At 38.4% G+C, this 13,547-nt stretch overlaps 2 protein-coding genes across 3 annotated transcripts in view; one reads left to right on the top strand and one right to left on the bottom strand.

Moving 5' to 3' along the window:
* Window positions 1–13,547, top strand: part of LOC114545323 (prostaglandin D2 receptor 2) — a 57,705-nt gene that overhangs the window by 33,434 nt on the left and 10,724 nt on the right. The gene's annotated exons all lie outside the window — the stretch shown is intronic.
* Window positions 6,717–8,012, bottom strand: LOC114545430 (odorant receptor 131-2-like). Its single transcript, XM_028563700.1, has 2 exons — window positions 7,980–8,012; window positions 6,717–7,712 (listed from the first exon to the last, which is right to left on the bottom strand). Exons 1-2 carry the CDS (start codon window positions 8,010–8,012, stop codon window positions 6,717–6,719), a joined length of 1,029 nt encoding a protein of 342 aa, XP_028419501.1.

Raw genomic sequence — 13,547 nt, 5'->3', positions numbered from 1 at the left:
TTAGCCGTTTTGTGGTTTAGGTTGGTTTTCAGACTAATAGAGAGCACCAGGCTTGTATTTAAACTAATCGGCATACTTTTGTGCATGCAAATGTTGCTTCACATGAGTGTTTTTCCCTGAACATGCAGCAAGCAGAAGAAGAGTGTTGATCTTAGGCCACCACACTGATTGAAGAATAGTAAATTAGGCATATAAAACATTGACAAATTCATTTAATTTTGATTTAGAAAATCTGATTGTATGATAATCTAATGCTCACTTTTGTTTTTCCATATCATTTTAAAAACCGAGAGAATCAATGGCTTTTTTTTTTTTTGCTTTTTCTATCTTGGGCGAGAAGTTGGCAGATACTCTGTAAGACACGGTCTTATTTATTAGGACGCCAGGTGGTGATGGCTCAGTGGATAGGACACGTGCCTTTGGTGTGGGAGACCTGTGTTCGATTCCCACTGCGATACATCAACCAATGTTTCCCTGAGCAAGACTCTTAACCCCTAGTTGCTCCAGAGGCATGTTACCTCTGACATATATAGCAATTGTAAGTCGCTTTGGATAAAAAGCGTCAGCTAAATGACATGTAATATAGTGTAGTGATTTGCTTTTTCATCTAAACCCCTTTTTGATGTCTTATCAGAATAGTGTTAATTTCGTCAGATGAAGACTAAATATGTTCGTCAACGACCTTTTTTTCCATGACTAAGACGAGACGATGACGAGACTGCACCAATGTCCAAAAACGCTGACTAAGACTAAATTAACGTGCATTATTGTTGACAAAAAAAGACGAGACTAAAATGTTTTGCATAAAATAAAAACTAAGATAAAATCTCTCTTCATTTTCGTCTACAATCGTCTCTACTTTTTCATCAAGAGATAGAATATTCAACTGTTACCGAGACCCGTTGCTATGGCACCGACAGGTGCCCTAACGACCGTTATCTACCGGACCGAATAGCCTGCGCTTCTCTCTGATGCTCAACGGACGTTAGAGTCAACCGAAACATTGCTGCACGGGGCGCTAGTTAACACTAGCTACACTTGGCAGCAGGTAACGTTAGCATACCGTTAGCTAGTTAACACTACACTTGGCAGCAGGTAACGTTAGCATACCGTTAGCTAGCAGTTGGATTTAACACAGTTAAAATGCTGACAGCTAAACGGTGTAAAGGTTTGTCTCTATTTCCAACACGAGATGTACGACAGTCTGCAGCTGCCGTTCACTTGAAATACGCCTCGCCAGTTTCGTGCTGCATTTATTTTATTGTAAAATATCCTTTCCCCATGCAGTGGTTGTTTTTGTTGTTTACTGGTGAAATAAGGAAGAGGCTCATTATTTATATAACTTTATAGCATTTATTGTTATAACTATTTGACTGAAATGGTTATCAGAAATAATTTATTTAAAAAAAGACTAAAATGTTTTGACTAAAACTTGACTAAGATACCTTGAGTTCTCTTTTGACTAAAACTAGACTAAAATGACGAGACTTTTAGTCGACTAAAACTTGACTAACAAAAAATTTTGGCCTAAGACTAAATTAAAAATAGGTGACAAAATTAACACTATATCAGAATGATGTAATGTTTAAATGTCACTCCTATTCTGATTGTCAGACGTGAGGCCTTAGAGAAACTTGTTAAAGCCTCCAACATGACCGCCACTTGATCTTAATTCTTTCAAAAAGAGACAAGTGTCATCTACTAGTTGACGCACACACCGGCGCACAAGTATAACACCGAAAAGAGATGCAACACAAATATTTATTAATTTAATGATTAAATAAGGTAATGTCTCCAAACTTACCTCAATTATAACTTGTCTCCTGCTAGTTATACTACAGCACTTACTTTAAAAAAATTTAATAAAAATTAATAAATATTTTCGTTGCATCTCTTTTTCTGTGTTGTAATATGTAGACGGCGCTAATAGCACAGTAACAGCAGCAGCAGAGACGAGAAGCCAGCAGGCTTGTGTTATGTACATACACTTCTGGTGTACTGACAAACTTTCCAATCCATCGTTTTATGACACTCTCGGATCCATTAGCCCCTGCGTTAAGCTATTCAGCTGAAAAAAGCTTCTGGGGGGGTGTTTGGCTCGAGGTCATGGTGCAAAGGACCCTAGGGTGAAATTACTCCGAACCATCACTTTAAACTTTGAATAGAAATTGAATAGATCAGCCCTATTGTCACGATACTCGATCCAGCTGGGTTAGCATAAAGGATGGGCAGATAAGTATCGGATCGGTGCATCCCTATTTTGATTTGATTTTATTTCAAATCCATCTGTCATCAGAAGAAAGGTGCGATCAATACAAGATCCATTAAATTTACAATCAAATAAGGTCCAAATGTCCCCTGAATGATTAGAACCATGACAACAAATGAGCTTTCCCTACCCCACCGATTGCATCAAAAAGTTTCATCTCTTCAACATTAGTGTGTCTGGCAGAAGTTATCTTGTAAGAAACAGAGAGCAGGCAGGGAGGCAAATAGTGTATAGGAAAGTAAATGGCTCCCCCTGCTGTGGACAGTACAAATTAATAATACATGCATAGAAAATGAAATAGAAAAGTCGAACAGTATACGGTAGATCGTATCGTAGAATCTTCTTAAGTCCAGTGAGCCTTCAGGGATATCTTCACAGACTAACCGTAACCTCAACATAACAACATATTCAACCCTCAAGATGAAGATGTCTGATTCTTGATTCACCACTGACTTTCCACTGCTGGGAATGCCATTACATCTGGTACAAATGTCCACTTGGACTTAAGGAGGAACTGACTAGATTTTAACTCAAGAACTCATACACGAATTATGTGAAACGTTCACACAAATGTTCAATAGGATATGATTATGAAGTGAAGACATGTTGTATCCAAAAGGTCAAAGGTAAATTTTCATCATAACGTTCTTTGTACTTCCGTTTTAACTTCCGACTTTCAGGCTTTTTTTGTAGCTGGATATAATGTGGAGCATAGCAGCAGCTAGACCGCGGCGCTGTAAGATTACGTAGTATTAGTTTTTCTCAATCGCTTTGGCACCATCGTCGAATGACTTTTAAACTGTGACTATTTATATGAACATTACGTCAGTCGTTTACGTGACTCATTTATAATTGCTTTGGCACAAAATGCACTGAGTGAGCCTTGTAGATCTAAACTGTTTGCATTCATTTGCCATTGAATCATATAACTCCCAAATGCAATTATACACATGCTCATTGTGTAAATCCCTACATGCAAAATAGAATCATGCCAAAAGATTTTTCCCTCATTGCATTGCAAGGTACGATATCAGGTGTGATGTCCATAAAATGTTGTCAAGACAGAGAGGAGATTGGATGACCCATGAGGTGGATACATATTTTCTTGTTTCTTGCAAGCTTTGTGTAGTATTTCCTGATAATTTTGCTGTTGCATATCTTTTTTTCTGTACAAGCTTTCTTTATGTATTTGCAATTGGCCGGTGCGTACATACAATGAGAAAGTATAGTGTGTGACATGGCTCAATATGATTTAGCTGCCTAAGTATACAATGTTAGCACCCGGACATTATTACACAGTGGGTAACTATCACATTTTCGGAGTAGACTGTCATTTGCCAAGATGTCTTTGCATTTTGACTGTCTTGGTCTAAGCAATGGTAAATGAACCTTTTGTTGGTGATAGATAGATAGATAGATAGATATTTTTTTTTTTATTGATCCCAAAAAAAATGGGAAATAATGGTGTTCCAGCAATATCAGACACAGCACACATACACAAACAAACAATATACATTAAATAAAAATGATTGATGATTGGGGAAACATGATTGATTGATTTATGATGGCAATGATTTATTTATTTAGGAGTTAATTATTATGATGGAGTAATCACCTTCTGCAGGTCACATAGGGTGATGTACTGAAGGTACCACATGGTGGGACGATTGTACTTGGAGTTTTGAAAATTGTAAGTTTGTTTCTGTAAATGTGAGAAAAACTATAGGGTTAGGGTTGGGAGTGAGAATGTGTTGTCTAAGTCCATGTTTTCGAGTTAGAACACTGTAGTTCCAAGGCGGATATGCTCAGCCATGGCATTGACTGCTTATTTTGGTCAGAATTTGTCTTAGAGTACAGTACATAAAAAACACCATATGTTAACAAGGTTAAAAACTTGATTTCCATTGGAGGGGTCTTTAAGGAATGAGGTTATCGGTCGATGTCCATCACAGTCGAAAATGTCAAAATGATAAACAACAACCTGTGACCGCGACACCCATCCCAGAAACATGAGCAGTCAAATGATCAGACAGACCCACAGATATAAGACTAACACATTTGTTAGAGAAAACAAAGGTTAACGTTAAAATTGTAAGTAAACTGTCTATATAAATATCCATCCCAGTTTACAGACTGACTCCCTGGTTTAACTTTGACCTGCTGTACTTAATATAGTGTTATCGTGTGCAGACGGAATTCCATTGCAATGACAGATTGTTACTTAGTTTCAGGTGTGCTCACTTTCAGTTTGACTTCCAAATAAAGTGGTTTAGATATTCTGGATAAACTGTTGGCTTCTCTACAGTCCGTCTGACGGCTTGCTAGGGCTGCACGATATTAGAAAATACTGACATTGCAATTGGTTTTTTTTGCTGCGATTTATATCTTGCGATAAGAACAATTATGTCATTTTTACAAGATAACATAAATCGCTCTATTTGGAAAAGATAAGTCATTCTCGACTACTGGGGTGATTTTGTAGGGGAGTGCATCTACATAGAAAATAAAAAAACACTGTCACTAATCTTCTGAAGTTATTTTTGTAGAGGGAAATTAGTCAGTATAATGCACTGGTTGACTCACATGACACGATTGTATTCATATCTACTATCAATCCAGGCTAAAGTCAATGATATTAATAATGCATGCATGTTGCTTCCTCTAAATTCCAGGTTGTGCACTAGCAAAAAACTTTGTGTATCCATGAACACTTACTGTAAATCAGTGTAAATTACGTTATATCAGACACAGGCTTCTGTTGTAGATTAGTGTTACGTTTGCAGCTTCACGTCTCCGAACCATACCATTAGTTAGGACAGACCTCTTGTTTTTTGTAAGGCTAACTATTAGCTTTAGCCTGGCTTGTAGCAGCTTTCTGGCAACTCTGCGGTGAAAAATGGCTTCCAGCAAAACAGACTGTCAGCAGAAAATGCAGAAAATCCATGTTATGTACTACTTTACAAATTAAATAAATGTCAGACTGACTGACATGTGATGTGCAGTCTTCTTAGACAACAAGTTAATGTCTCATGATATATTGTCTCTAGAAGTGTATTATTCAACATTTCTTTTTATTAAAGAAGGAAAAGAAAATTACAATACTTAATACTAGGGCTGTGTATTGGCAAGAATCTGGCAATACGATACGTATAACGATACATGGGTCACGATTCATATATTGCAATATATTTCGATACTGTGCGTAAGGCGATATGTTGGGATTTTTTTGAAGTATAATTTACGAAAACTAATATTTAAAAAAAGACATGTTCATAAAAGTCAAAGAAGTTTACTTTAGGTAAACAATTCAGTACACAGAAAATCCAACTGCCAGTTAGGGATTGTGGTTCACAGGTTCTTAGTGAGCACATTTTTATATGCTAAAGTAGGCCAAAGTTCATGTTGAAGATATAGCTACGTTGTTAGCTTCTAGCAAAAAGTCTGGCACTGTTAGGCAAGGACACTAGTGGTAGCTAGCGAGTAGCATAGCCATCTAGCAGTAGAGGGTTTAAACACAGCATAAACGTGAACCACTGTCTTACATGTCTTACATGTCTTACAAATTGATACAGTATTGCAAAATAAAATATTGCGAAATTTAAGGGTATACATTTTTTCTTACACCCCTACTTAATACTAACAAATCGCAATACTTCTAGAATCGCACCAAATGAAAATCGCAATACAAATCTCATCGGCACACATGTCCTATCATATCATGAAAGTCCCAGCCCTGGCTACGATGTCAGAAATAATGGCCAAAGTTACTTAAATAAGACCCAAGAGTTAATGAACTGGAGCTTTTTTTTTTTGCAAAAAGTATGCATTCAAGATATACATTTTAATCTTTAACACACACACATTTGCACTGTAACCTTGCAATGTTGTTCATTTCAACAATGGCAATTTCAGAATTTACAAACACATCTCAGAATAAGAGTTAATAGGGCTATTCAATTTAAATGTTTTAAACAATAAATTCATATTGTACACATTCATGTCATCGCTGAGGAATGTCCCTGATGTTTTTCATGATTCTGTGATTGTATTATAAAGTTATTATTGGACTACACCTCATTGCAAATGATAAAAGGTGCTCTTGTTGTTTCTGAAAGTGATCACATTTTCACATAAAACATTTTCTCACACATTTGTACATATTTAAAGCTCATATATCTTGAACGATTCAAGGCTCCCCATTATAGTCATGTGTATCCTGTGGCTCTGAAACTTTACCTCCTTGCTATTGTCTGTAAGTCCCAAAAGAGCACAATAAAACAGAGACCAAAAAAAGACCCACTCAGCTACAATCTCTTCTATCCAATATAAGTATTTATCTACTGTAGGTACTTATATACAGTACATAAAATAAATCCCACTTTACTTAAAGTGCCACGCTACACAGTTTAAAAGTAAAAAATAAACACATTTTGTTAAATATATTGATCTATGAAGTGATATGCATGCTGCTTTTTGCCTTGGCTGGGACGACGGAGAGGGAAAGTGCGCATCTCCACTGACAGCAAAGATTGTTTATCAGGATGGGTCTAATGGTCTGGTCTCTAATTCCATAGATGAGAGAACTCAGACATGATGGAAAGATGATAACACACACATAAAGGACAATTTGGATACGCACAAATATTTTCTTGTCTAGGACCTTTGAGAGCACCAGTTGCAGTGGGTTGTGTATGGTTGAGGAGAGACTGAGGCCCAGCTGCACCATATGCAAAAGCAGCGTGTTACGACCCTTACGAGCTGAGGCTTTGTCTGTGGAGGCCGACCTCGCTGCTATCGACACACCAATATAGGAGCAAAGGATTGCCACGCCAGCTGAAACAAACACAAAATAAACGTACACTTTATCGTAAAGATCAGACACTGAGCCGAGACGCATGGTTTCTCTGACGCAGTTCTCTTTCATCGTCAGGCTCTCCAGGTTTTCAAATTTAAAATCTAACAGTAAAATAACTTGTGTGAGGATATTTAGTGAACTAAAGCCCAAAACCACCATTATAGCCACGGCTGTGTTCCTGATGGTGACGATTGTAGAGTGTCTCAGTGGGTAGCACACAGCTACGTATCTCTCCAGAGACATCACCACTAGTGTGAGAGGGGGGATTACATTTGTGAAGTAAGCAAGCATGGTAAAAACACCACACACAGGATATGTCAGCCTTATTCTAAAAGCATTCAGTATAAAAAGTAACTGACCGAGTGACATCTGTACAGTGTCTGCAAAAAGGAGGTTAAACAGTAGAACATAACGAGAGGTCTCACGAAACACCACTTTACTCCTTAAGGTGAATAACATGGTCCCGTTAATGAAGAGAAACACACAGCATGGCACTGAAGTCACAGTGGAAAACAGCACTAATTCCAGGAACCCCATATACTGCAGTCCAACAGTGTTGTTGGATTGAGACTCATTTGCATATGACATCTTAGAGAAACATTCAAGAAATCCAAAATATGAACCTATTGATATCACAAAGCACGATTATTCGTCTCCTTCAGTTTGTCCTCTTTTATCCGTGAAGATCCATCCTTGCATCCATCCATTGGAAGGGTAGGGATGCCTGGTTAGTTCACAAGCAAAACTCGTGAACATTCATCTTCCGCAGACAGTTGGAGAGTTAGAGGCTGTGTGTCTGTTTCAATGCAGACAGCGCAGGTCTGCACGGTTTGTTTATGAGCTCCGTCCTCACACCCAGTTCAGCTGGTGTAACTCCCCTTCTATCATATTCCACGCCCCTGGTTCTTGTCATCGATTGTTCCCTAATGGCCACAACAACAGCATCTATCCAAAACGTCTACTTCATTCATTTGCACTAGAGATGGCCCGATACCACTTTTTTGCTTCCCGATACCGATTCCGATACCTGAACTTGCGTATCGGCCGATACCGAGAACCGATCCGATACCAGTGTGTTATATATTTTGTTATGTTTTAACCGCTGTATACTACTATCCGTGTATGGATGTGATATTATTTCTCTATCTGTTGTCGGTCCGACTCAGGTTAAACTCTTTGTGAAAAATGAACAAACACAAACAATGAATGCCGTAGAACTTTCTTTTATTCTCCAGTTTGACAGTCAGTTATAACGGAAAAAGAACATAAACTACTTTAATGTAGATTTTCTTTAGGGCTTTATTACGTGGTATCGGATCGGTGCATAAACTCCAGTACTTCCCGATACCGATACCGGCGTTTTAGGCAGTATCGGAGCCGATACCGATACTGGTACCGGTATCGGAACATCTCTAATTTGCACATATACACATATACTAATAATATAAAAAAGACTGTAGAGAATGTAATAAGCACAAAAGCCTCTCTCAACATCAGCAGTATGTAGGCCACTTATAAGTAACTGTAATTATTGACAAAGGTAGCAGAAAAATGTTGAGCACCAAAACGGTCAGTCAGCTTGATACTCTACACCCAATGCAGTTTGATTTCAGAGCAAATCCCTCTGCTACAACAACCAATTGTTTCCTTACGGAAGATATAAAGTTGAAGTTGATAAGGTATTTCTCGACTTGAAAACAGCCTTTGGCACAATTGAATTACTCACAATCAAATTCTGCTTACAAAATAGGCAAAAAAAATTAATGTTTTATCTGCTGCTTAATGCTGGTTCAAATCCTATTTCCCAAAACACAGGACTTTTAAGCACTGGGGGGGCCAGGAAGAAGTTAAGGGGGCAAACACAAGAGTTTTACCCAGGAAATGGGTGTTCATGTCCCAGAAGTACTGGGAAGACTGGTGTTTTAACACAAACTACAAACTTCTTTCTTATTCTAACTAGTCGTTTTGATGCTATAACTGTCACGTCGCCGCATTACAGTCACATTTTTGTAGATAAACTTAACTGTCACGACCGTCATCTCAGGGTGACCAGTACCCGGCTCACAGTTGCCTTTTGTCGGCTGAAGTTAACTGAAACGGCGGCTTAACTTAACTGTCACATAACAGGTCAACTAAACTTCGCTGTCGGTTGCCATAATATCGTAAGATATACGAATTGTTGTGTATTTGTTTTTGTTCGAATTCTTTTGTAAGATTTCCTATAAATTCTTCACAACAAAAGTCCCCTATTATAAATCAGCAAAATCCAGAAATTGGGTTGGGTTTTCATCAGCAGGAATCTAACCAAACACTTGCTCACCTAAACAACAGAAAAGGTCCATTTTCAATGACTCCCAAAACAACATATATGACCGTTCTTCTTATGTACTGCCCCACGGGGGCTGTTTTAAACATGTGACCGCGGTGTAGTTTGATGTTATCATTTGACCTAAAGCTGGCTTAACTGCTTTGGATGCGGTAAAAATTCGGCTATGCAGAGGGACCCCGGTGAAGGACACAAATTAGCACGCCATGATTTGGCTCTGTGCGACTAAAAGTGCTAATGAAAAACACAATTTACCAGGATGTAGTCATGGACAAGAGGCTTGTGCTTAGGCCTAGTCTCAGTTCCTCTGTTGCTCAGGCCCTAATAAGTAACGAGTTCTCCAAACTCATTCCTAAATATAATGACAGAATCCCATTAGAGAAGGATGATCTGCAACAGGAGTATTTTGAGAAATTTCCATGAATGTTTTGACAATTTTTATTTATTTAATTTTTTTTTTTTTTTAAGTCCCTGCCTTTGGAATCCACTGTAAACTCTGCGAAGCCATAGAGTGAGTGTGGGACACCAATCAGATGGATTTGGGGCAAAGCTTTACGAGTTATTAGGAGTTGTTAAAAAAAAACTGGTTGTTTGATTGGTAGAGGTGGGAATCACCAGAGGCCCCACAATACGATATTCTCACGATACTTATGTCACGATACGGGATTATTGCGATTTTAAACATATTGCAATATTCTGCGATATATTGCAATTCCTTACCTTTTTTCCAACTTCAAATTATGTACACAAGAGAGAGAAACTTTGTCAACATCTGTTTTATCTAAAATAAAAAAATGATCTGGTTTGTTCATCTCAATTCAGTTCTCCATCTAGTGGACTGAAAAAGCAATTGATGTTATTCTATTACCGAAAGGTTGCAATTTATTTAATAAAAGATCGATGCTTTGCGCCCGTGTATCGATACGGTATTGCCACGGAAAATATCTTGATACTATGCTACACCAACCCAACCCACCCCTATTGATTGGCCTACCATTTCAGTTCCTCCCCTTTGCCCAGATTTTGATTTTGACATCTGATGGTCATTTGTTGTATCCTTGTGTTAAAATGTATAACGGCAGCTTGTCTCTATGCTTTTTACATTAGATTTATTAATGTAAAATCAATTATTCTAATAGTATATTCTTTAACATCTGAGGCCCAAAAGAAAACAGAAAAGAACAGTAAATGCAAGTCAGTGAAAGTTAGACTTCTGCTAACATTTTTAAAATAATGAGGTCTGTTGTTGTTGTTGGACATATTGTTTTTAGTTTGGTGAAATACTCTAAGGTATCACAACGAGATAAATCCCCACAGCTGACCCAATCCCCTGATAAGTCATTAAGACACATGAAATATTCAAACCCTTACTCATCATCATGTCTTCATTAAATATTGATAAAATGATTACCTCCTGTGGGTATTAATCAACAATGCTCAATGGAGAGGGTATGACTACCTTTTGTAGAGAAAAAGTATGGCAAGTAAGTTAAAGAAGTCCAAAGTAAATGGAGCAAATTTCAATCTTCAGTGACTATGTTTACATGCACATAATATTCCGTTTTTTGCCCCTCAAAAAGACAATAATCCGACTGAGCTGTTCACGTGGCTAATGAAAGGGAATATTACATTAATATTTCTGTTTAGATGCAGCCGTGCAACATAGGAATTTTTTCAAATTTTTCCACCCAACACGGTCTCACGGCAGTTCGTGAAATGGTCACGTTTTTGTTAATTTATTGATTTGTGTACACGGACACGATTATGTCATTTTTTTCCGTGGTGCTCACCACGGAATGGGAAGCATTTATACGGAGGTTGGGTTTAGGAAAAGAAGAACAGGGAAAGGACACGCCAGACGAGGACGGCTGTGTTTACGAAAAGAACAACGGGGACATAAGACGCCACACGCGGGACGCGATCCCTGGTCTCCGGGGTGAAAGTCCTGTGCTGTCTGACCCATCCACCACACCGTCCAACCTCCCTACACGGATTTTCGCCATTTCATACAACTCCCTACCGTAGTCGTGCTGTGATCACTAAATATGCATGCCATTGAAATACATTACATTAAAATTCGTGCCGACCACCACGAAAAAAAACGACATAATCGTGTCCGTCTACACGAATCGGATCAAATAACGTGACCATTTCACGAACTGCCGTGAGACTGGGTTGTTCCACCGGTGGTGGACTTGTCAGACTGTGCGGTGCAAACACAGCCTCCCTCCTTCATTCCTTCATCAACCTTCTTGAAAAGGTCGGCATTGCGATGTGTAAAAGAAATTTACTAATCTATATTACTGGTGCTTAGTCTTTCTTCTGAATCTGCAGTTTCTACTTTTTATACAAATGTTTCAGACAGCATGTCTAGACAGAATGTTCTGAAGTATCCATGCCCTTTTGACCCTGCTCGCTCCATGCTTCTGATGGAAATTTACGAGGAGGTGAAACATATAATATGCAAAAAGGGAAATAAGGCTGTTGTTATCAAACGGAAAAAAAAGCCTGACAGACAATAGCGGACCGACTGAATACATATGGATTTAAAAAAAATCTACTTAGTCACTCCACGTTTTAATTGCTTTAATATGCTTGTTTTATTGCTGTATCTGTTTTTATGCGCTAAATGTGCTGGTTTTAGTGTAAAGTGTCTTTGAGTAGCCTGTAAAGCACTATATAAATAAAAAAAAAAATTCTTGTTCCTGGGAAATTTAAAAGGACTAGGCTTAATTTCAAAGCTTATTCATAATGCGAGAATATGTTTTACAGCCATATGCACAGATCTCCATAAGCTATGTCTAATTCTAAATATCTTTCTACAATTATCATACAGAACAAGCATGACTGGACAAAAACTAGAAAAAGAAGTGACTTCAATACACGCTGTAAGCATATCTGTAAAACAATGTAGCCTGTTATGTTTTTTTTTCTCACTCCCAAGCTTGAAGATGACAAGTGACAGCACCAAAATAAAATGGTTAAGAAGCTTTGTGGCATTCCAACACATTCTCACTCCCATTTGGTAAAAAGGGACATTAGATCAGGTGCCATTGTCGTCGTTACTGATGCTTTTAGAGTCCGCTGCACCGTGTGGGAGGATCCCCCTGCCTCCCCCCGCCTTTCCACATTGCACGGGCGGGGGCACATTTCACAGGGACAGCAGCGGAGGAAAAGCCCATTTCCTCCGTATCGTCCCACTTTTTACCATTACCATCTCAACAACTGCAGTAGTAGGATTTAAATTAAACTCTTGACAGCAATAGTGACAAGTAATGCATGTTAATAAAATGAAGCAGAACACATTCAGAAGACAACGGAATAACTGTTAAACACGTTTATTTCGGATCAGAGCGGCAGCTGATTTAACACATCAGACTCCAGGATTAATTTTAGCCTGGCTGTTAGCCTGCTCTGGACCAGGCTAGCTGCAAAGAATAAATCGCCATGGTAACTTGGCTGGGCTTAATTCAACCTGCTTTTGTGCAACCAAGTCAAAGCTAAATTCATCCAGGATAACCTGAATATCCCAGCTTAATCCCTTATCTTGGTTTTGTGCAACACCCCTCTGGTTCCAACCAGTCTCCCACTAACCTTTCTTTGGCCTTTTCAGTTCGGTCACAACCTGGCCTTTTTCTGCCCAGCAACAGAAATACATAAGTACCTTATGCTTTCAAGTTCATCTGTTCATTATCTTAGACTCTTCTGTGATGTACTGAACCTTTCTTGCAAGAAATAAAACTCTTAAAAGACATCGTTGACCGAAGATCTCCCCTAAATATTGCAATTTCTACCACAGATGTTTGCGCATATCCAAAAACACGTTGATATCCAAGTCTTTCATAATGTTTTAAAGGAGCTGTGTTTCTACTTCTTTTTCCTTAGGACATGCATCCCTTGCAAACTGTTGGCTAGTTGGTTTGTGTACAACAATCATAGCAACGCACAGAGCTGACCGTAAGCCCTAAACAGGCAAGATGGCGTAAACTTTCACAAACTGTAGTAAATAATTACATACTTATTACATGAATACAGTTTGAAGCAGAAATAATTAACCTACTGTAGTGTACTTTTTCAACAAATAAAATGTCTTGTCA

This window comes from Perca flavescens, chromosome 19 (assembly GCF_004354835.1).
Source record: "Perca flavescens isolate YP-PL-M2 chromosome 19, PFLA_1.0, whole genome shotgun sequence".
In the NCBI taxonomy this organism is placed as follows: Eukaryota; Metazoa; Chordata; class Actinopteri; order Perciformes; family Percidae; genus Perca; species Perca flavescens.
The sequence above is the reverse complement of the archived record's forward strand: the minus strand, read 5'-3'. Positions and strand labels throughout refer to the sequence as shown.